This window comes from Anguilla anguilla, chromosome 6, assembly GCF_013347855.1.
Source record: "Anguilla anguilla isolate fAngAng1 chromosome 6, fAngAng1.pri, whole genome shotgun sequence".
Classification (NCBI taxonomy): domain Eukaryota; kingdom Metazoa; phylum Chordata; class Actinopteri; order Anguilliformes; family Anguillidae; genus Anguilla; species Anguilla anguilla.
The window spans coordinates 46647782-46669477 of NC_049206.1; the positions used below are offsets into that span (position 1 = coordinate 46647782).

At 48.0% G+C, this 21696-nt stretch overlaps 1 protein-coding gene across 11 annotated transcripts in view; it reads right to left on the reverse strand.

Moving 5' to 3' along the window:
* kidins220b (kinase D-interacting substrate 220b) overlaps window positions 1–21696 on the reverse strand; it is a 40670-nt gene that overhangs the window by 12390 nt on the left and 6584 nt on the right. For all 11 annotated transcript variants that reach the window (XM_035421987.1, XM_035421985.1, XM_035421982.1 and 8 more), the window contains exons 8-24: window positions 21106–21303; window positions 20365–20463; window positions 19779–19877; window positions 18862–18960; window positions 18272–18449; window positions 17286–17450; window positions 16096–16275; window positions 15292–15457; window positions 14591–14742; window positions 13789–14078; window positions 13121–13261; window positions 11201–11450; window positions 10611–10699; window positions 10033–10177; window positions 9482–9644; window positions 2207–2385; window positions 1237–1463 (exon numbers count right to left, since the gene is read on the reverse strand). In XM_035421987.1, coding sequence (XP_035277878.1) covers window positions 1237–1463; window positions 2207–2385; window positions 9482–9644; window positions 10033–10177; window positions 10611–10699; window positions 11201–11450; window positions 13121–13261; window positions 13789–14078; window positions 14591–14742; window positions 15292–15457; window positions 16096–16275; window positions 17286–17450; window positions 18272–18449; window positions 18862–18960; window positions 19779–19877; window positions 20365–20463; window positions 21106–21303 — 2820 coding nt within the window. The remainder of the gene's footprint in view (window positions 1–1236; window positions 1464–2206; window positions 2386–9481; window positions 9645–10032; window positions 10178–10610; window positions 10700–11200; window positions 11451–13120; window positions 13262–13788; window positions 14079–14590; window positions 14743–15291; window positions 15458–16095; window positions 16276–17285; window positions 17451–18271; window positions 18450–18861; window positions 18961–19778; window positions 19878–20364; window positions 20464–21105; window positions 21304–21696) is intronic.

The window sequence follows — 21696 nt, forward strand, 5'->3', positions numbered from 1 at the left end:
AGGGATAGAAAGAGAAAAAGAAAGGAAGACTCCCTCTGTTGAGGAAGGGATACAGAGGGGTGTAGAGAGAAGAACAGAAAGAGAAAGTTAGACTCCCCTCTGTTGAGGTAGGAATACAGACGAGTGTAGACAGAAGGAGAGAAAGAGAAAGGAAGACTCCCCCTGTTGAGGTAGGAATACAGACGAGTGTAGACAGAAGGAGAGAAAGAGAAAGGAAGACTCCCCCTGTTGAGGTAGGAATACAGACGAGTGTAGACAGAAGGAGAGAAAGAGAAAGGAAGACCCCCCCGTTGAGGTAGGAATACAGACGAGTGTAGACAGAGAAAGAGAAAGGAAGACTCCCTTGGTTGAGGGAGGCATACAGACAGGTGTAGATAGAGGGAGAGAAAGAGAAAGGAAGACTCCCCCTGTTGAGGTAGGGATACAGACAGGTGTAGACAGAGGGAAAGAAAGAGAAATGAAAACTCCCCCTATTGAGGTAGGGATACAGACAGGTGTGCATAGAGGGAGAGAAAGAGAAAAAGAAAGGAAGACTCCCCATGTTGAGGTAGGGACCAAGACGGGTGTGGACACAGACTTCCCCTGTTGAGGTAGGAATACAGATGGTGGAGATAGAGAAAAAGAAAGGAAGACTCCCCTGTTGAGGTAGGGATACAGAGGGGTGAAGCGAGAAGGAAAAAAACAGAAAGAAACAGTCACCATTTTGAGGTAGGGAGAGACACGTGTAAACAGAGGGAGAAAGAGAAAGAGAAAGAGAAAGGAAGACTCCCCCTGTTGAGGTAGGGATACAGATGGGTGTAGATAGAGAAAGAGAAAGGAAGACTCCCCTGTTGAGGTAGGAATACAGACGGGTGTAGATAGAGAAAGAGAAAGGAAGACTCCCCTGTTGAGGTAGGGACCCAGATGGGTGTGGACGCAGACTCCCCCTGTTGAGGTAGGAATACAGATGGGTGTAGATAGAGAAAGAGAAAGGAAGACTCCCCTGTTGAGGTAGGGACCCAGATGGGTGTGGACGCAGACTCCCCCTGTTGAGGTAGGAATACAGATGGGTGTAGATAGAGAAAGAGAAAGGAAGACCCCCCCTGTTGAGGTAGGGACCCAGGCGGGTGTAGATAGAGAAAGAGAAAGGAAGACTCCCCTGTTGAGGTAGGGCCCCAGGCGGGTGTAGATAGAGAAAGAGAAAGGAAGACTCCCCTGTTGAGGTAGGGCCCCAGGCGGGTGTGGAAGCAGACTCACCCTGTTGTAGAAGGGGTGCTGGGGGCCGGTCATGCCGCTGTAGTAGCTGCTGTGAGGCTGGGGGGACACCACGCCGGGGGGGTTGAAGGGGCCGTTGAACGAGGCGGTGGGGGAGCAGGCCGACGAGTGCTGGCTGAAGACCGAGGGGGCGCGGGGCGGGGCATCCTGCAGGGGCAGCGTGGGATAGGGTCCTCCGATGGTCACCTGTTCTCGAGCCGCACGCACGTCTGAGGACAATACCAGAAAGCAAACCCTCATTAACCTCATCCAGACTTGTTCACGACCATAGTCTTCATTCAAAAGACAAAGGCAATATAATAAAATCTAATAAAATGGCACTTATCTTGCTTCAACACAAATAGTTTCTGATGATTTCCATAGTTCGTAATAAGGACTTATTGTATGCATTTTGGTATGAAAAGGCAGCCCCAAAATCAGTTCTCATTAAATTCCAGTTGCAACACTGTCGCCATTTTGGAAACAATCAAAGTTCTCCTTTTAGTGAAACATCACAGCGGTTTGTGCAGTGCATTTTCCAGAGAATACATAAATTACATTTACAGTAGCAAAGAAGCAAAGTTCTGACTCGCAAAACTCCCCTAATGCTCCAAATAAAAAATAAACAATGGTATTTATTTCACCATGTGAACGGTCTTCATCGGCGCGGTCGAAACGTCAACCGTTCACATGGAAACGTCAACCGTTCACCAGTGTGGTCGAAACATAAACTGTTCACATGCTAAAGTAAACACCATTATTTGTTTTGTTTTTTTTTGGAGTATCGAGGGGGTGTGTGAATCTTTTCTTTTCTCGTCTTAATTTGTTCCTGTGGCCCAGCACCACGCGCAAGTTTTTTTGGAGTGTTTGTTTTCTCAGATACAAAGAAGAGAAGCTGCAATGAATTACAAGACTTCACCAGCGAGACTGAGAACCGCAGGACCGGCGACTGGGGAGGGGGGGGGGGACTCACCCGAGATGATCTCCCGAAGTTTGGGGTCCAGGTTGACGGTGCAGGGCAGGAAGGTCTTGATGTCGCGCGCGCCGAGGACGGGGGTGCGGGACGAGAGGAAGACCTCGAAGCTGCGCACGTCCCCGTCGATCTCCAGCAGGGGCTCCACGTCTTTGGTGGTGGGGATGTTCTTCGAGATCCTAACAGAGGGGTCGCGTGCAGACGGGGTTTCGGTTACGCGCGACGAACAGGCTAGCTAGAGTGCGTCGTCTCGTTTTCGACTTTTCGTTCAAATCAAGCGCTTTCCCTTTGAATCTCAAAATGCTACCAACAGCTGCGTAAATATTTTGATCGACAGACAAAGCAAACGTCAGATGCCAAAAGACTATTGGCTCTAAGAAACATGAGCAATTTTTTTTGTTGTGGTTAAAGTCTAGGTCGTTGCCCATTGAAATCTTTAAAAAAAAATTTTTTAAAAAGACCTGGGAATATCTGCGTTTATATGTATAAAAGTATTTTTCCCTGCATTTGACCATTTTTTGTGTGTAAAAAATGCACGACCACTGCCAAATACAATACTTAACACGCTAAACCTGAGCTGCGTCAGCTGCTATTTAGTTATTTAAATGTGTAAGAGATGGTGAAGAAGGGAAAGAATTTCTCACACGCAGTCCTTATTTATTGGTTTATAACACCGGCCAGCCAACAATGTCCATGTGCACACTGGTCCTATGCAGTTTGACTATGTGCTTATGCTGTATGCTTTCAATAGTCAGAGATTCCACAACTGAACCACTGACCCAGATACAGTGATTCAATGGACTATAATGAACTTCATCTTTTCAATAACAAGGGAATTAAGCATTACTTTTTTCACATGATGAACATGGGGGGCGGGGGGGGGGGGGGGGGGGGGGGGGGGGCTGCTGAAATGTTGTGTAAGACGCATTGTGCAAGAAACAAAGCTTCACTTTCCCACATTTAATACTCTTATGATATGAACAGAGCGTACTGGATCCGGGCCTGGAAAGCCAACCAAGTCAAAAACAATAACAAGACACGTCCAAATGTTTCTGCTGCCAGTGCACTGTCAGTGAACTGGTATGTACTGTTAATTCACAGTACCACACCGGAGCAAAGAGAGGCTAAATCAGGACTCAAATCACATCACCTCTTGCAAAACTGATTAAAAAAAACCCTTTTAAGGTGGACCGCGGAAATGCTGGCTTTATCCTGAAGTTATAATGAATTAAATAGTTACTCAAAAAAAATAATTACCGTTGTTACAGAAAAAAAGGCTTAAGCCGACTTGCGCCGATATTAAATCACTGAATTGTGCCGATATTAAATCATTTAAAAACTGTTCCAACTATCCAGTGCTAACGTGTTACATTGTTGTCTTTATTTTAAGCTCAGCTGCTGATCTTCAGAAATGCTAAAGATGTTAAGTTCAGACTCTTCGTACTCAGCCAGATTGTACTGCTCTAATGTCAACATAGCATCCATTATGCCATTTAAAATGGCCACAGATGGAAAAGAATAGAATTCTCCCACTATCGTTCCCATCAAAGCAACTGAATGCCTGTGCTTCAGTTTGTAATCTGATGCCTCCTCTGACCACCTTGTGTACAGTGACACTGTAGATGATTGGGAGTGCTGTGCCCATATACATTTCTACGGGAGCCGCGAGAGGACAAAATAACAGGGCGAAACTGATTTAATCAAGTGAAAGAAATTTTTCCTTCTTAATAAGAAAAAGCAAAGCGGGCCGAGCCAGACGTGAGGCTGGAAAGCCTTCCACTAAGACGAGTTGGCTCACGATGTTCCAACATCGACTCTGGGGGCTTCCAAATCGCAGCGTTACCAAAACCAAATAAACGTTTTCGGTTTAAAGCCATGTCCTCTTATCTACTTTACATCTTCAGATTTTAGAAACACATCTTACTGTAGTGATTCCTTAATACTAAATCGCATGCCATTTTTGGGCCTTCTCGATGGAGACAAACTCCTGAATTCAGGGCATTATGGCCAAAGCATAAAACCCATAATTGTCAGTCAGTTCAAGGAAGCCAGCTTTCCCCCGTTATTCTCCCAAGTAAACAGGGAAAATAAGCACAGAATAATCTAGAACAGACCACGGCTGATACAATCTGGGAGCCATAAAACGGTCCCTGATGAACGGATTCTGATTTGGGGGGGGGATTCAGACTTTCCCCGTTCGACCAAACTCATGCGTTTGAGCGAAACCACGACCCTCCAGCAGCCAAGATCCCGAACTGAACTCTCTGAACAAACTAGCGGCTATGGTATTCACGGAGTGAAATGCTATCTATGCTATCAATCTGATGTTATCTAAATGGGCCCAGTAGTACGAGGCCCTATTTGACTTTTTTTCCCACCATTGGATACAAAACTGACCACTAATACACACATTCTAACAATATCAACGTAGCATTGCAATGCATGGGAGAACATTTTGCATGGGGTTACGTTTCAGTTAGATTCTTTTTTCTTTTTTACATCATCCCTTCCTTGATATTACTTCTCCTCTCCTTGCCTACCGGTGTGTAAGGCAGAGATGTGATTGTCCCATTCTGAATGCTGGCTCCAGCTATGAGTCATTTCTCTCAGTTCTCCTTCCTATAAAAGAGGTTTCGGGTTGTCTGCGTTCGCACTTTCCTTTCTGATCGCTGTCTGAAACGCTACGGTCGATCCAGCAACATATTCCGTCGGTAAGAACGATGTCCATAGCTGCTCGTGTAGCTCGTTTGAGGAGCTTGCCGTCTGAAATAGTCAGTGGGCAGACAATTCACCTAATAGACGAGGCAAATTTTCTGTGGAAATATGATAGTTTCCTTAAGTTCGCTGCTGCCGTGTGCCAGGATTCAGAGCCAAACATGGGGGAAAACACGCAGATACATAGAGCTCCATCAATACATAGCGCTATGCTGTTCCCATTGACTTACAGTATAGCACAACTCCCTCATGCTGCCAGCGATTCGTCATGTGCAGACATCGCCCGTAGGAACTCTTTATATTTCTGTATCACCCCCTGCTGTCCGCCATCTGCCAGCTTTCCCAGCTCATTAAATGCATATAAATGAATTATTTAAAACCTTTTATATAACCAGCAAAAAAAAAAACAGAATAAGGAAACCTGGTACTGCAGGCTCTCCCTTCAGGAGAAGTTGTCCCTCCCTCACACAAGAGGCTCCTTGCACAAGTCCTTTTAATCTCTCATCTGGACTCCTGTAAAGCCTTGCCGGTTGGTTCAAATCAATTACACTGGCGAATAAGGCTGCGAATGGCACTGCCCCCTTTGTTTCTTCAGACAATGAGCCTAAGTCACAAAACTTCTTAAATTATTCTTACTGTTCTTAAAAATGTGCCGATGAAAAACCAATATGGGATTTATGACACGTGTGCAGACCTTTGTTTTTGAGCATACCCCAGGTGTAAGAGATGATTGCTGACTGTTTGTAAATTTCATCCTGTTCCTGTGATTAGCATAAGGACACAGCTATGAACAAATACAGATAAGGAAAAAATCATGGATGCCAAAAACTTCACGGAAACATTCTCACACAGTTTACGATCAAACACGATCGTACGCATGTTTCGTGAATGAGGCCCAACGATTACACCACGCAAGCCAATCAGATCTCTCCGTTCGGCACCTTCTCGCCAGCCGGCTGTGCCAGCTCCTCGCGCACCGGGGAGCCGCTCCTCGCGGCCCCCGCCTCGTCTCTGCCCCCCATCCCCCCCACGGCGGAGCGACCTTCCGCAATCGGGCAGGAAGTCTCGCCCGCTGGCTGCCTCCCACAAACGTCAAAGATCGTCTCAGACCTTTTCAGACTGCACCTCAATGTTTTTCGTTCATTTTGAGCGACTGAACCCTTCTCTCCCTTTACCTTGTTGATCTTGAGACGGCGCGTACGGCTTTGACGGTGGCACGTGACACAGAAGACGCTCTAAATAAGAATACGTGTGGTCAGCGTAAAAAGAAATAAATCAAACGTGTCAGTCGCACTCCGGAGTTCTGCTGGAGGAACACGGAGGCATTTCAGAGAAACAAAGAGACTCTTTCCCGCATTAGGCAACCACCCGTGAGCGCGCTAAAAATAGCAACGGGGAAAGATCAGTCAAGGAACCAGTGCAAAGGCTGGAAGGTTGAAGGGTCCTGAGAGGTTGCTTCAGAACGTTCTAGAAGAGAATCAAAACAGCATAAAGTGAGTGAGTCTGTAACCACTCCAGAAATACCAATACAAATGCGGACAAATTGATATCAGTCATTTGTGGTGTTAAATAGGCACTTTTACTGTAAGTGCCGGCACAGAGCACTGAAAACAGAAACCCGTAGGACTGCTCTTATGAGATAACAGTCAATTCGTCAATTCGTTTTCAATGCCAAGGCTCCATTGAGTTTGCAATTAAGAGTGCGGGACACATTTACAGCAAAGCTTAAGAGCCAGCATGTGCTTATGAAACACGGCACTTCAAACAAATCTTGAAATTCGGAAATGCGCCATCCCGCAAGCGGGCCTTCTGTCTCGTAGCTAGACTAGAACTGCTTTTTATAAAACAATCTGCAAAAATTTGCAGCTGGTTCCAGCCGGACCCTTGAGTTTCAAAACAAAAAATGAAACGATAATTCAAAAGACTGGTCTGGGGGGTAAAAATGCCTAAATACCAGGAAGGCGCCGTACAGGAGCGCTCGACGTTCGGGCTTCGCTACAAAGCGACGGGAGGCTCCGATCTGGCGACGCGCCGTTAAACGCCGTGGGCTTCGAGCCGGTCCTTCGTTCGGAACCCAGAACGGAGAAGCACACCGTTGACTAATCGCTCTGACGCGCGGCAGTTACAGTCAGCCATCGGGACGCCGGGGCTCGCAGCGGACGGGGGCGTCGAAGCCAACGCTTACTGTAAGCGGCGGAAAAACACGCCTGAGACCAGCCAAACAGCTGGAGCTCCTTCACCTCCTAAATGAGTTGTGCAACAGGTTCTCCCCCAGGTACGCAGAGCTGGTTTCTGGAAGTCAGAACGAAAACGAAAATGACACGACCAGCAATCTGTTTCTAAATTTATCGAGGAGGCAGTCAGGATATGCTGCTGGAGAGGATTTGTTAGTGTTGTCGTCTTAGCCTAGCTGTAGTTTGGCTAAAGACTGGCCATTGCAAACTGGGGTGGGAACTGTACATGCTCAACCCCATGTTGGATGCCAAATTTATTATCTAAATAAATAAATGTTAAAAAAAAAAAGGCAGAGGATTCCAAAGAATCTTCTAGAACTGAAACTAAGTTCAGGTCCGCATTTTTTTCTGCAAGCACTACAGAAACGGACTGGCTCAAGTTCACCACGGTAGCCACCAAACCAAACATAGGTCCAAGTGATCTAATATCTATGTCAGACTGAAGAAGTGTACACTGTAACAACTGCAGCATAGTAGTAAAATAACAAGCTAATTTTAATGATGACGCTGTCCCTCTGTACAGGTTAGAAGGTGATGCGTTTCATTTCGACAGCCAAAATCATCAGCCATAAAGAGCCCAGCAGAGTGGCAGTCTGCCCTGCAGTGTGTCTGTAATTACCAGCCCTGGAATACGACCGTTGTAGTCAGAGCTGGAGCACATTTGTAATAATCAGCCTTGGAGTGTGTCTATCGTGGTCAGGGCAGGAGTGGGTCTGTAATTATCTTCCCCTTGGCTGTTATGGTCAGTGCTGGAGTGCTGGCCGTCATGGTAACACTACCGAGCATGACCATTAATGTCAGACTTTGAGTGTGATGTTATTCTCAGCTCTGGGGAGTAGCTTCAGGTATTTGGGCCTAGCATTTTTTCCTCTGTGTGCACATTGATGGACATTCTTCCTTTAAGACAAATAAAACCTCCCTCTCTGGTCTACGGTGCCAGTAGCACACAACTCAGGAGACCAAACTGGGATTCAGGGTTCTGGCTACCTCAGAAAAAAACTGGGTTCCCCTGGGTTCTTAGTGAGCTTATCGACAAAAAGATCTTCAGGCTGCTGGGTAAGCACAGGTCACACAATTCTAGCACAGGCATGACTTTCCAAACACTTAATTCTTTCATTAAGTTGTAGTCTTGCTTCTGTTCAGGACAAACTGCATCCAAGTGAACAAATAGAATTTCCTTTCTTAGATGTACTATATGTTTATGTACTACCTCATGTTCAGAATACTGTACCTCATTTAGCTGCCTGTACGAACCAAGCAAAAGCTAGTCATTGAAGGAGGGGGGGGGGGGGGGGGGGGGGGGGGGGCGAAAGCTCAACAAAAGTATTTTGGCGAAAAGAGCAATCCCTTTCATGAAAGCAGTCTTTAGCAGCTTATTCGGATTTCACGTTTTAAAAAACCCCCACCGACAAGGCTTAAATCAAAAGCTTTCATCTCAACGTATAATTATGGCTAAATGACAATAATTGTACAAATTAAACTAATCCAAAATGAACAGTGTCATCTTAACGCTTCAGTGCTTCAGAGGAAAAGTCTCTCTCTTAATTTTCCGAAAATTGCTTTCACGTACCGATTTCAGATGTCATTAGTCAGAAAGTCTGAAGGCCGAGCGGCTGCTTTAAAAAGCCACTTTTGGAATAAACACCGAGAACCAATTGTTCCCGAATGTACAAAGCAGTTACCCAGATATGTACCAAAATTATTATTTTGTTTTTTTTTAAGAGGAGCAGACGGCGAGGCTGCACGTGTCTAGACGGCTGGAGTGGAAAGAAAATAAAAACCTGAGCTTGTCTGAATTTGTTTCTATTGTTTGGTTTTACCACGGCGTTCTGCTGGGAGGCCATGCATTCACCCACACAGTAAGGTGCTGCACGCCCACACACCATACACTCAGGGTGCAGCAGTGCGGCTTTTCTGCATGTGCACGCTTGGGTAAATTGACGCTTACTCCCTGCACCTCAATTTCCCCCTACCACTGAGTATTAAATTACTGAGGCACAGTAAGAAATATTATTACCATTGAACAGTAGGCTTTCTGGAATGTTCTTTCAGTGTTCTAGAACTCATTTGCTTTCCATTACGAGTAGTGATTGTTACATCAGCATTAGAATGTCCAGTGAAGAACATTCTGATAACGTATTTGCGATCGTGCACCATAAAGCCTTAATACTTGATGCAGCTTACTCAGTTAACTAAACTGGGTATTAATGCTGTAGTCAAAATGGGTGATGTAATATTGCTCGCTCCTGATTGGCTGCCGGTAATGCGCAGTGGAGATGGTGTATCTGCGCAGCCCTTGCGTGTCTTCGTTCGGGGGCGGACCCACCTCTCGTATATGCACTTGAGCGTGGCCTGGTCGGGGATCCCGTCGGTCTCCTCCAGGTACAGGATGAGCCAGGACGTCCTGTAGGGCCACTGCTCCGTCAGGTTGATCCAGGAGGCCAGGCGGTCCCAGTTAAAGGTGATCTGATTGGCTCTCAGAAGCCGGCCTGACAGGGAGGGCGGGACCAGTCTCAGGCTAACTAGAACAGCAGCTAAAATGGCCACCGCGTCCCTCTCAGCCAATTGTTTCTTATCTCGGTCCATCTGTGACCCCACCATGCTCAACAGCTCTGTCTCATCAATCCGCCTTCTAAGTTAATTACATCACTGCTACTAGTGATGCAATTAAGAGACATTCAGTGACATTAACCAATGAAGTCACATACAGCTACAAGTGACAGTGCACCAGTGTTAAACACCGATGGAAAACCACCACACATAAGATGGCTTTCTTAATGCTTATTTGCAGGCTTATTATGAACTCCTATTGGACCGATCGGCCGCGTGAGAACCAGAGGCCACGCCTCCGCAACCATGCATCCCCCAGGAGGTCACCTGTGACGGACACGATGTTGAGCAGCCTCCTCATGGTCTGGGGGCTGATGTCGCTGAACCAGTCTTCGGTGACCAGCAGCTTGGTCAGGTCGAAGGACATCTGGCGCGTGACCGTCCGCTGCATCTGCCTGCGGCGGTAGGTGTCCTGAGGGGGGGCGGGGAGGGGGGGGTGGGGGAACAGACGGCGCAGGTGCGGTCAATCAATCAGCGATCGTTCACGTTTAACTGCATAGCGCCCGTAGCGAGAGGGGCTCTAATGATGACTCTAATGATAATGCAGTTTACATGCTATCGGCTCTGACTGTGCTGGGCTTGCATGTGCTCTCCGTGTCTGCAGGGGCTTCCTGGGGGTAATCCCGTAGCCTCTCAGTTCAAAGACAAAGCTTCACTAATTTACCTGCCACGCAAATATGCTTTCTGTGATCGAGTGTGCGTGTGTGTTCATGCATGCGTGTGCGTGCGTGCGTGTGTGCGCGCGTGTGTACGTGCATGCGTGTGTGTGATGCACGCGTAGACTTGTTCTTGCGCCATTTTCTCCAACTCAGCATCAAGGAAAACAAGAGCAGAGAAGGCCTCACCCTTCGGTTGAGCGTGGTTTTGCTGCCGACCTTGGTCAGCTCGCCCAGGCTGTGCTGGGACAGCTTCCTGTCCAGGTCCTCATGCCACCCTGGAGAGGAGAGAAAGGGGGAACGTACCAAATAAAGAAAAGGAATCAAAAAGAGAGAGGAGAAGGAGAGAGAGAGAGAGAGACAGGCTACAAACAATAGAGTACTTCTGTCCAAAATGATGGGGGTGAAACATGTATTGTTCTGTTATGGTCAGTTCTGAGAGCAGACAAGATAAGTCTGAGCTTCCATTAAAAAATAAAAAATAAAAACTTTATAATGACTGTGTTAAAGACTAGGCAGCTCACACCAGAATTGCATGAAAATAAATAAAAAACAAAACGAGGGTCAGAAGTGATGAACAATTACAGCGAGAGAAGAATACAGAGTAAAGAGTGAGAAAGAGTGGAGAGAGGGAAAGAGGGAGAGGGAGAGAGGAGTAGAGAAAGAGGAAGAAGGGGCAGGAGGGGAGGAAGATAAAGAAGAAATAAAGGGAGAAGATGAGAGAGAGAGAAACCGGGAGTAAGAGAGTACGGTGATGAAAAAATCTGAGGGGGCGGTACCGTCCGCGTTGGCGACGTCGCCGTTGGCGGGCGCCTGCGCGGGGGCGGCGGCGCACATCTTCCGGGCGCTGCTCAGGCCCCGGCTGTTGAGGAAGACGGGCAGGTGGACGATGTTGCGCATGTAGTCGTGCCCGTTGATGTTGGAGTCGCGCAGCACGCTGTTCAGGTTCTGGTTGATGGCCTTGATGATGATGTGCGGGTCGCTGGCGAAGATGGAGATGAAGGGCCCCTTGGAGAACAGCACCCTCACCTGGCCGGAGGTCAGAGTGCGCGTGCGGACGTTAGACGCGAGCTAACGGCGCAAAGCCAGGTTTACCCAGGGTGCACTGGACACTTGCATCATAACACCTAATACTTAAACCTAATACTGTGCTTAGATGACCAAAGAGCCAATCAGAAAGGAATAAAAGGAGTACATTAACTGGCAATAATATGCTCGCATGAATTTTAAGGACAGAGCAAAAACTGGTTTGTAAATGATGCACGAATCACAGCGTGATATTTTATTCCTCTACCCATCTGAGCTCCTTTGAATGTTTTAGGAATCCGACTTCTGCTACTGTTTACTAACCCTAAGAGCTTCTTCAGGCACTTGCCAGAACATAATATTTTGTTTATTTTCCCAGTGTAATTCCTTTAGTTTCATTCCTCTGTCTTGGCACCGCGTCTCAAGGCGAGCCCCCCTTAGCATCGTGTGAAGGCTTCGCCCTTCGAAGCCGGAGGAATCTTCTAGAGAACTTGAATTCCGCGATCCCTTTCAACCGTCTAGACAAAAACGGCTTTAAACGCGAAGGAGTCGCTGGCAATTAAAAAACTGACAAAGGGCTCCATTCACTGGGTTTCAATAGACTCCCTCAGAAAGAACACTGCATTAGAGCCAGGAAGTTAGGACACCGATTCAAAGGGGGTCATTTTCCTCCGAGACGAACAGCTGGCTGGAGGAAATTCTATTAATCCCACTGGAAAAAATTCATTTAGAGTCGGAGAAGTAAACAAAAAGCGGTTTATGTACGATGCGAGTTTCGTAATTAAACCGAAAAACGCAAAGTTTGGCCAGCTTGCCGCGACCTACGAGCTTGTTTGCGCGCGGCTTCTATTCTTGCATTCTGAGAAGTTGCCCTTTTTTTGTTTTTCTTGTTGATGAGCAGCAGGTGGTACGGGGCCTGGACTCTGCGTGAACCCCGGTTCCGTTAAACCTCTGAATAAGAACACTCGGGAACACAGCCCAGGCTGAATTTCCACAGCCCTCAGTCTGCCTCAGAGTAGCTCCTCGCTGTTCTGCCCTCTCATGCTCCGTCTACAGCGTCGGTCTGTTTGAGCTGATGTCATCGCTTATTACCAATCATGTCACTTCATTATTTTTGTGTATTTGTTCATGTCAATGATCTCACCATACTCTAAAAACAATACTAACACCAGAACCTGCCTGGGTGTTAAATTTGGTATTATATTACCAAATATAAAACTTTTATTAACTATTAGACTTTCATTTAAATCAATTAATTTAAACATTAACATGTCTTACTAACATAGTGACTGCTTGACTAGTATGTTCTTTGAATTACTGAACAGAATTATTAGTCAAGTAATCACTTTATATTTCATTATATTTCATACAAATTGAAGACTTACAGAACTGCAAAATGTACACACTTTCGTAAAAAAATCAGTTATCTGAATGCTCTTTATCGTGTCTTTGCTACTCAGCACGTCAAATTACATTTAAATTATGTTTTAAATAAACAAATACAATGTAAAACAAAGGTAAAACAAACAATACAATGATATAGGCCTTATAAAACCTCTACCTGCTCTCTGCTGATGGGACCCAGTGCAGTGTAGCTCTTGAACAGTTAAAGGTGCAGCACTGCATCGTAATGACTGAGTGTGACAGATGGGACAGGGGCAGGAGGAGCTCACCGTGTCCAGCATCTGCAGGACCTTGTCCTGCTCGCAGGAGTCCAGCCCGTCGATGATGACGGCCAGCCGCGTCTGGTTCTGGGTGAAGCCGTCGATGGTCTTTGCCATCTTGGCCATCAGCTCCACCTCGCACTTGAGCACCTGGAGGAGGAAAGACAAAGCGTAGCGTCACTTTCATCAGATTTAATTAAGCATAAGCGCTTCTTATTAACAAATCGATTTCAAATGAGAATTAGCCCCAAAGAGGAGGTATGGCAACATTCACTGTGTATGTCATGAACAATGTATGTGCTTTGATGTGTGTGTGTCTGTGTGTTAAGGTGCGATTAAGTGTGTGTGTATGAGTTGAGGTGCGATGATGTGTTTGTGTTGAGAAGCAATTAAGTGTGCATGTTACTACGTGCATTATTGCGCGTGTGTATGTATGTGCGTACGCGTGCTGAGGTACGATTAATAAGTGTGCGTGTATGTGTGTGTGTGTGAGTGTTGAGGTGTCATTAAGTATGTGTGTTATAATGCGCCTGCGTTAGTTTGTGTGTGTTAGTGCGTGCGTGCCATGCATGCGTGCTGAGGTGTGATTAAGAGTGTGCGTGCTAGCGTGTATGAGCGTGTGCACGTGCGTACGGAGACACGCTAAGGCGCGTAATCGCACAGCCCCGCGCGCTGACCTTCATGAAGCCCTCGCTCTTGAGCTTGTGCATCTTGTTGGCGGCGCTGTGCAGCCTCTTCCTCTGGGAGTTGAGCACCGAGTCCAGCACCTGCCACCAGGTGCGGCAGTTGAGCACCAGCGCCAGGCCCACCACGCACGCCACGGCGATGAGCACCGCGTTCACCGTCCGGTTCCGCCCGTCCACCTTGAACACCGCCAGCAGCGTCATGCCCGTCACCAGGCAGCCCAGGATGAAGGCGAAGATGACGAAGGACGGGACGCAGCACGTCTTCTTCCACTTCTTCTTCCCTGGACGCAGCAGAGGGCGGGAGAACGAACGTCTGAGCTCAGCCGAGGTTATTGACAACTTACAAAAAGGAGAGGGGCTTGGTTCCGTTGGCCAACAACAGCCGTAATATCAAACTACGAACAAGATCATTTTGAATGGTCCCAGAAGGCTTGCACTGCCACACACGCACACACACACAGTCTCTATATCACTTCAGAATGATGCACAGCAACCCACGCACACACACACACACACACACACACACAATCTCTCACTATCTGTGGTCTCTGGGCTAAAGTAAGAATTAGGTAAAGTCCCACTCCCTTTCAAGGCTCAATGCTAACATTTTCTATAAAGAGCTCACATGCTCCTAAGTTTTAAAATTTAGGAGCAAAATAACGCATCCCAATCAGTAGACGTGCTCCTAAATTATTTTTTCCAGTTAGCACACCTCAATTTTCAGGAGCAAATCCGCCTAAAATGGGCGCACTGTAGAGCCCCGCCTCTCTGCACCCCGTGTCCTCTGCGCTACCTTGAGTGTCCTCCGTCTTGAAGACGCGGAAAAGCCGGGTTGCCATGAAGCCGAACTCGCGCTCGCAGGCGTCCGACAGCGTGGCGATCATCTCGGCCATGGAGGTCTCCCCCCCCACGCTGGAGAGCCGGTTATAATCCGTGAACAGGAACCTGGGGGAAGACCGGCGCAAAGGCGACGTTCACCAAGGAGAACGTGCGGGGCGTTCACTCTCTCATTTAATCACGCGTTAAGGACAGACCGCTCCCACTTTTTTATAAAACCCACACAAGGCCTGAGGGGAAACAAGCCCGAATCGGGATAGGCATGGGTTGCCAGGTTTTGGGGGACTGTGGTGGATTGAATGTGTGGTCAGGGTTTAGGATTCTCAGGCTGCCTGTTTTTGATTCTGAATTGACGTTTCCCCAAAGGTGACAGTGTAAGTGCAAGAAGTCAGCTTTTGCAGGGGTGGAATGTAGGTGAGAGACAATTGCTTGACAGACAGGGTCTGGTTCTATGGTGGGGGCAAGATGTGGGCGGGGCAGGATTACCTGACAGATAGGGTCTGGCTCTATGGTGGGGGCGGGATATGGGCGGGGCATGTTTGCCTGACAGACATGGTCTGGTTCTATGGTGGGTGCGAGATGTGGGCGGGGCATGGTTGACTGACAGACATGGTCTGGTTCTATGCTGGGAGCAGGATGTGGGCGGGGTGTAGTTACCTGACAGGCAGGGCGCGGGTGGTCTGCTCCGGGAGCTCCGGCGGGTTCACAAACATCAGCTTGAGCAGCAGCTCCAGGTAGCCAATGTGACGAGCCAGGCGGGTGCTGAGGACCCACGCCCAGTTCCAGCTCTCCCCCTCCCGACGCCCGCCAAAGTACACCACCACTGCAGAGGAACGCAGCACAAACACACACATCTGAGCCCGTTTTAAATCGTCTCATTCTGTCCCAGGATACGCCAGTTCCTTCTTAGGGAAAAGCTAGTTAATAATTCAGCGACACATAACATTTTAAATTCTTTAAACCTTTGAAGAGTAGGTTCTTTGGAATGTTTTTTTCTAAATTTTAAGTCAGTGTTCCAGAATTCCAGCAGTGATTGTTACATCGGCATTCAGTTAAGAACATTCTAATTACAAATTTGTGATTTTACGTATTAAAGATTTAAATCACAGTGAAATCAACAATAACTTAAATCAGTGCTTACATAACTTAAATCAAGACACAAGTTTTAACCAACTGTGACATTATTATTGCTTTCCATGCACATTTTTGTCTCACTGACAGTGCAACACTGCCCTCTAGTGTACAAAATGAATAACTTTCTTTCTACATTTGAGAGCTGCTATGAGAATAGCTTAGTCACAGGCAAATTGGCTTTTATAATAGAGAATTCCAGCTACACTGTATTGGGAATAGGTGAACTCAGAGGATATTCCCAGTCTGTGCTCGGACCCGCGGCAGCTATGGCAGCTCCGGTACGGTCCTGGGGCCCGGGGTTGGGGGCCGGGGGGCCGGGGGCCTTACCGAAGAAGACGTAGAGCAGGGCCAGCAGGCTGAGGGACACGGCGATGGCCAGGTTGGGGTCGACGGTGAAGCCCAGCACCAGGGCCAGCGAGCCGCACAGCAATAGGGACAGGAGCACCACCAGCCAGGAGAACTGGAAGAGCGGCTCCACCTGCTGCCCCGCAAACGTCTTCATTTCGTCTGCAAGTAAAGGGGAAGCGGGTCAAAGCGAGCTAGCATGTGCTAGCAGCTACACAGCGGACACGGTATAGATGTAGAAGTGATACAGTGACTACAGTACAGAGGGGAGAAGATAGAGGAGAGAAGCAGTGGACACAGTCAAGATGTAGAAGTGATACAGTGACTACAGTACAGAGGGGAGAGGTGTAGCAGCCCCAGTAAAGATGGAGGAGAGATGCAGTGGACACAGTAAAGATGTAGAAGTGATATAGTGACTACAGTACAGAGGGGAGAAGTGTAGCAGCCCCAGAAAAGATGGAGGAGAGAAGCAGAGGACACAGTACAGAGAGGGGAGAGGTGTAGCAGCCCCAGTAGAGATGGAGGAGCAGTGCAGTGGACACAGTAAAGATGTAGAAGTCATGCACTGTCTACAGTACAGCAGGGGGGAGGTGTAGCAGCCCCAGTAAAGATGGAGCAGAGATGCAGGGGACACAGTACACAGGGGAGTGGTGTAGCAGCCCCAGTAAAGATGGAGGAGAGATGCAGATGACACAGTACAGAGGGGAGAGGTGTAGCAGCCCCAGTGAAGATGGAGGAGAGAAGCAGAGGACACAGTAAAGATGTAGAACTGATACAGTGACTACAGTACAGAGGGGAGAGGTGTAGAAGCCCCAGTGAAGATGGAGGAGAGATGAAGATGACACAGTACAGAGAGGGGAGAGGTGTAGCAGCCCCAGTAGAGATGGAGGAGCAGTGCAGTAGACACAGTAAAGATGTAGAAGTCATGCACTGTCTACAGTACAGCAGGGGGGAGGTGTAGCAGCCCCAGTAAAGATGGAGGAGAGAAGCAGAGGACACAGTACAGAGAGGGGAGAGGTGTAGCAGCCCCAGTAAAGATGGAGGAGAGATGAAGATGACACAGTACAGAGGGGAGAGGTGTAGCAGCCCCAGTAAAGATGGAGGAGAGAAGCAGAGGACACAGTAAAGGTGTAGCAGAGGCGCAGGAGCAGAAGGAGCGTTCGGGCACTCACCCTCCAGCTTCTTGAGCAGGAAGGACTTGCCGCTGCCCCACTGGGCGTACAGGCCCACGCAGATGGGCGGCTGCATGGTGGGCTCGCTCAGGATGTCCGCCAGCGCGCTGCTGTACAGGTCGTACCCCAGCATGTCCCCGTCCGACTCCGTGGGGGACAGGTGTCCTGGGACAGACACGCGACGTGCACAGGGTGAGGTCACACGTACTCAATCGCACCCAGGAACTGATCCTATGTGAAGCTCTATGTCCAGGCACGCAACTGCACAGTGTTAACATACATACCTCCCAACTCATCACTGAAGTAAGATTTATGCCGTTAACGTGAAAGCGTTCACTTGCAGGGAATTGCTCAATTGCGTTGTTTGTCGCCATAGCAACGCAAACTCTACAAAACTCAAACCATAAACATAACTGGTTCTGCGGCCCTCAGAAACCGTAGTCACAAAACTAAAGTTTTCTGAAAAAAATATTTTAAGCTCTGAATTTTTATATTTGAACGGTACTTACACTATCCTTCAGCCAAAAGTTGTTTCCCCCACCCCCTCTCAACCCCCCATTGGTCAATGTCTTTAACAAAACCGAGCTTGTAACAGGCTGATTTCAGCTGAGATTACTAGGATGGGACTCTGCCAATGACCCCCTTAAGCTGTAGCAATTACTGAAGCAATTTACGCTACTTCCTGAAAACAGCTTCAGTAAACATCCAGCTGCATAAACGGACAAAGACACATGGAACCGGAGAACAGTGTCCCTGGATAAGGGCCTGAGCCAAGCATCTAATTAAAGAACTAAAAGAACAGGAGGGAAAAAGTTACAGCCCAGAATGTGGTCTGGGGGGGGGGGGGGGGCAGCAAGAGAGAGAGAGAGAGATTGAGAGAGAGAGAGAGAGAGAGAGAGAGAGAAAGAGACTGAGAGAGAGAGAGAGAGAGAAAGAGACTGAGAGAGAGAGACTGAGAGAAAGAGAGATAGGGGGAGAAGGCTCACTAGCTCCGAAGATCTGGGTGAGGATGCTCTTCTGGTGGCTGCAGTCGATGTTGTAGGGCGTCTCCCCGGCCTTGTTGGGGCGGTACAGCAGCCGCCCGTCCTTGGGGTTCCGCAGGAGGAGCTCGGCCAGCTTGCGGCTCCGCCCCCGGATGGCGATGTGGAGGGGCGTGTCCCCTTTCTGCCCAAAGAGCGAGAAATCAGACCACGGACAGACGTGCCGCCATTCTCATAGTCACACTCTTTCTTTATAACCAAACAACATGATTCTAAATGAAAGTGAGATCACTGGGATTATTACATACATTTAAGATTCACAAACCGTTATAAACCTATTAGAAGTTAAAAGTACCTTCCGTTACACTGGCAGGATGCTATGGTAAAGCTTCCGGAAGCAATGGATTCGTTTATTTAATAATGGATTCATTCAATTCAGTAAATAATGGATTCAGTTCCATCTGTACTGAGCTTAAACCTGTCTTCTCGGCAAAGTAAGAAAGGAGTTGAGGTTTAATGAATGCTGTCAAGTAAATGAAGTCAGTGCTCATTATCACACCTGATACAGACAGTAAGGAGCCGTAAGGAGACGGTACCTTGTCTACGGCAGACACCTTGGCCCCTTTGTCCAGGAGCAGCTCCACTATGTCGATGTTCCTCATCTTGGTTGCCTTGATGAGGGGAGACTCGCTGTCCTGGAAGAGGAGGAGGCAGACAAAAACAGAGACCAGACGGGGGTTACCCGGGGTCAGGCAGGGGTCAGACAGGGGTCAGACAGAGGTCAGACAGGGGTCAGACAGGGGTCAGACGAGGGTCAGGCAGGGGTCGGCTAGAGCCCGCACACTCTGTGTTCAATAACAGCTGCAGTGCTGGCGGTTGCCAGACTCGGGGGAATGCACCATGAGAAGTCAGCCGATACACAAGTATTGCATATCATCATTTTATTCTGTTGGATGTTTTGCGAGTGCAATTGGGTATATACTGTATGAACCTCGGGACTTGGAATCCCAGCCCCTGAACTGCTATACTACACTGTTTCAGCGTGCTTACCTCCTTCTTCATAGCCAGTAGAGCATGTCATTAAATCAGCTGTCAGGTAGCTACATCCAATACACTGTAGCGACCTTCACTGTTTGGCTGATCATAGATCAGGTAAATTCCATGAGGTAAATGGATGAAACCTGTACTGTGCTGTATGTAAGGCAAGACCTTATGTATCTCAGCTTGGTGCAGGTGCCTGTATAGTCAGGTACCACATTATGTGCATGAGCAAAGATCAAGGTTTGGTGCCTGTCTCACCGTGCTGGTCTGGTTCCAGTGTGTGTGTGTGTGTGTGTAAGTGTCCCACCTTGGTTCAGGTCATTGTGTCAGTTCTGTGAATGTGTGAATAGGTGTGTGTGCGCACATTTATCAAGTCTCTCTCTCTTGCCTTGGTGTTTTGGTTTCAGGTTTGTGGGGTGTTTGTGTGTGTGTGTGCGCGCGCGTGTGTGTGTATATCAAAAACATCTCTCACCTTGGTGCAGGTCTCCGTGTCTGGGTTACACTGCAGAATGTCCCTCACCATGGTGGCATTGCCCTTCTCCACAGCCCAGTACAGCGCAGTCTTATTGTCCTACAGAACACAGCGTGCTTTAGCTAAAAGGAACAGCGCAACACGAAATAAAACCACATCACCTTTACCACTGCTTTTTGGCTACAACTCATTTCTGACTGCTTGTATACACACACAATTAAAATCTGATAAAGACTGAAAATTCCGGCAAACCGAATTTCCAGACTAAATCCAGCGCTGTTGTGAAAACAGTGTATGAAATACGATCCACCGCTAAGCCTGCTGTGGGCGTCACTGCTGAACACCACTGAGGGCCAGTAATGAAGAGAAGGTTTGAACAGTGCATGCGTAACTATAACAACCAATACAAAAGCAATGAAGTCTCCCTGCAGATCAGCCCAGGTGATGTAACCCGAGATGTGATTGGGCGTCTGGGCCCGTGGTTCTCCTGGCAGGGCCTAGGCTGCTGACAGCAGGCTGGGTCACACACCGGTGCCCCTCTGGAGGAGGGCAGATGGGGCACGGGTTCGGGGGCACGGGGTCCTACCTGGCCTCTGATGTCGATGTCGGCGTACTTATGAAGCAGGGCCCGCACGATCTCCACGTGTCCCCCTCGCACCGCCCCGATGAGCACCGTGTCCCCGCTCTGGCACCCGCACACGCCAAACACACGCATACACACACATACACACACACACACATATACACAGAGACACACACACACGCCAGACACAAACACACATACACACACATACACACACACACACACACACACACACATAAACGCAGAAGATCAGATTAGAGACCTTGATCAAATTAACCTTAAAACACTACAAGCATCATGGTGAAAATCTAACGAAGCAATTATTACTTTTTCATTACTCTGCGACAATCATCTGCACCACCTCACATTCATTATATCAGGCAGCAGCCAACATTTACACTTTCAAGAATTCTGATGTCTGTAGCTAAAATAATGAAAAATCTAATCAAAACAGTATCACAAATGCAGGTCTACACATATATTACAACTGCAGTGGCATTAACTTTGGCAGATTCCGGTTGTGTTTTAAATTAAGCCAGAGTAGCACACACACAATGTCACAACTATAAAGGTGCTAGGCCAATGAAAAGCCTGCACACTAATTTAGCTCCCCATGCCCTATATTTATCAGAGGGACCAAGCAATAACCTGCATGGGTATTGGTCAGGTCACTCTCCCCGTATTAAATATTTGAACATTAAACGCGAAGGCCCTCCTCCTCGGGCGCGGCCTGGCGCTACCCACCCGGTCGGGGATGTTGACGTAGGTGCCGGCGTCCAGCAGGTCCTGCACGATCTCGGTGTGGCCCTCCTTGGCGGCGATCATGAGGGCCGTGTTGCCGTCCTTGTCGGTCATGTTGACGTTGGGGTTCCGCTTGAGCAGCTCCTTCACCACCTCGGTGAAGCCGCCCTTCACCGCCACGATCAGCGCCGTCATGGAGTTCTGCGGGAAACGGCAGCGTGCAAAACTCACCAAGCGTTCACTACAGTATGGGGGCGACCATTTCAATGGGCTAAAGGCTAACTAAAAGCTAACTGCTAAATTATACATCATAGATTCCTAGTGTTCATGGTCCACACTCAGTATACTGTATGAGCAATGTTTCAAAATGACCAAAGCAGAAATGTTGCCAATACCAGTCTTGCTTTCATTCTAAAATAGCCATGCTAGGAATGGATAACTAAAGTATGCTTAGTGAAGTTAGCAGCCTATGGTAACCCAGGGAAGGGACAAGTTAAGATTCTCTATTGCAGACAGACTGACAAGCTACACTGCCCTTCATTGAGACAGAAGGCAGGATCATCCCCTTAAAATGTGAAAATGACAGCAGTTTTT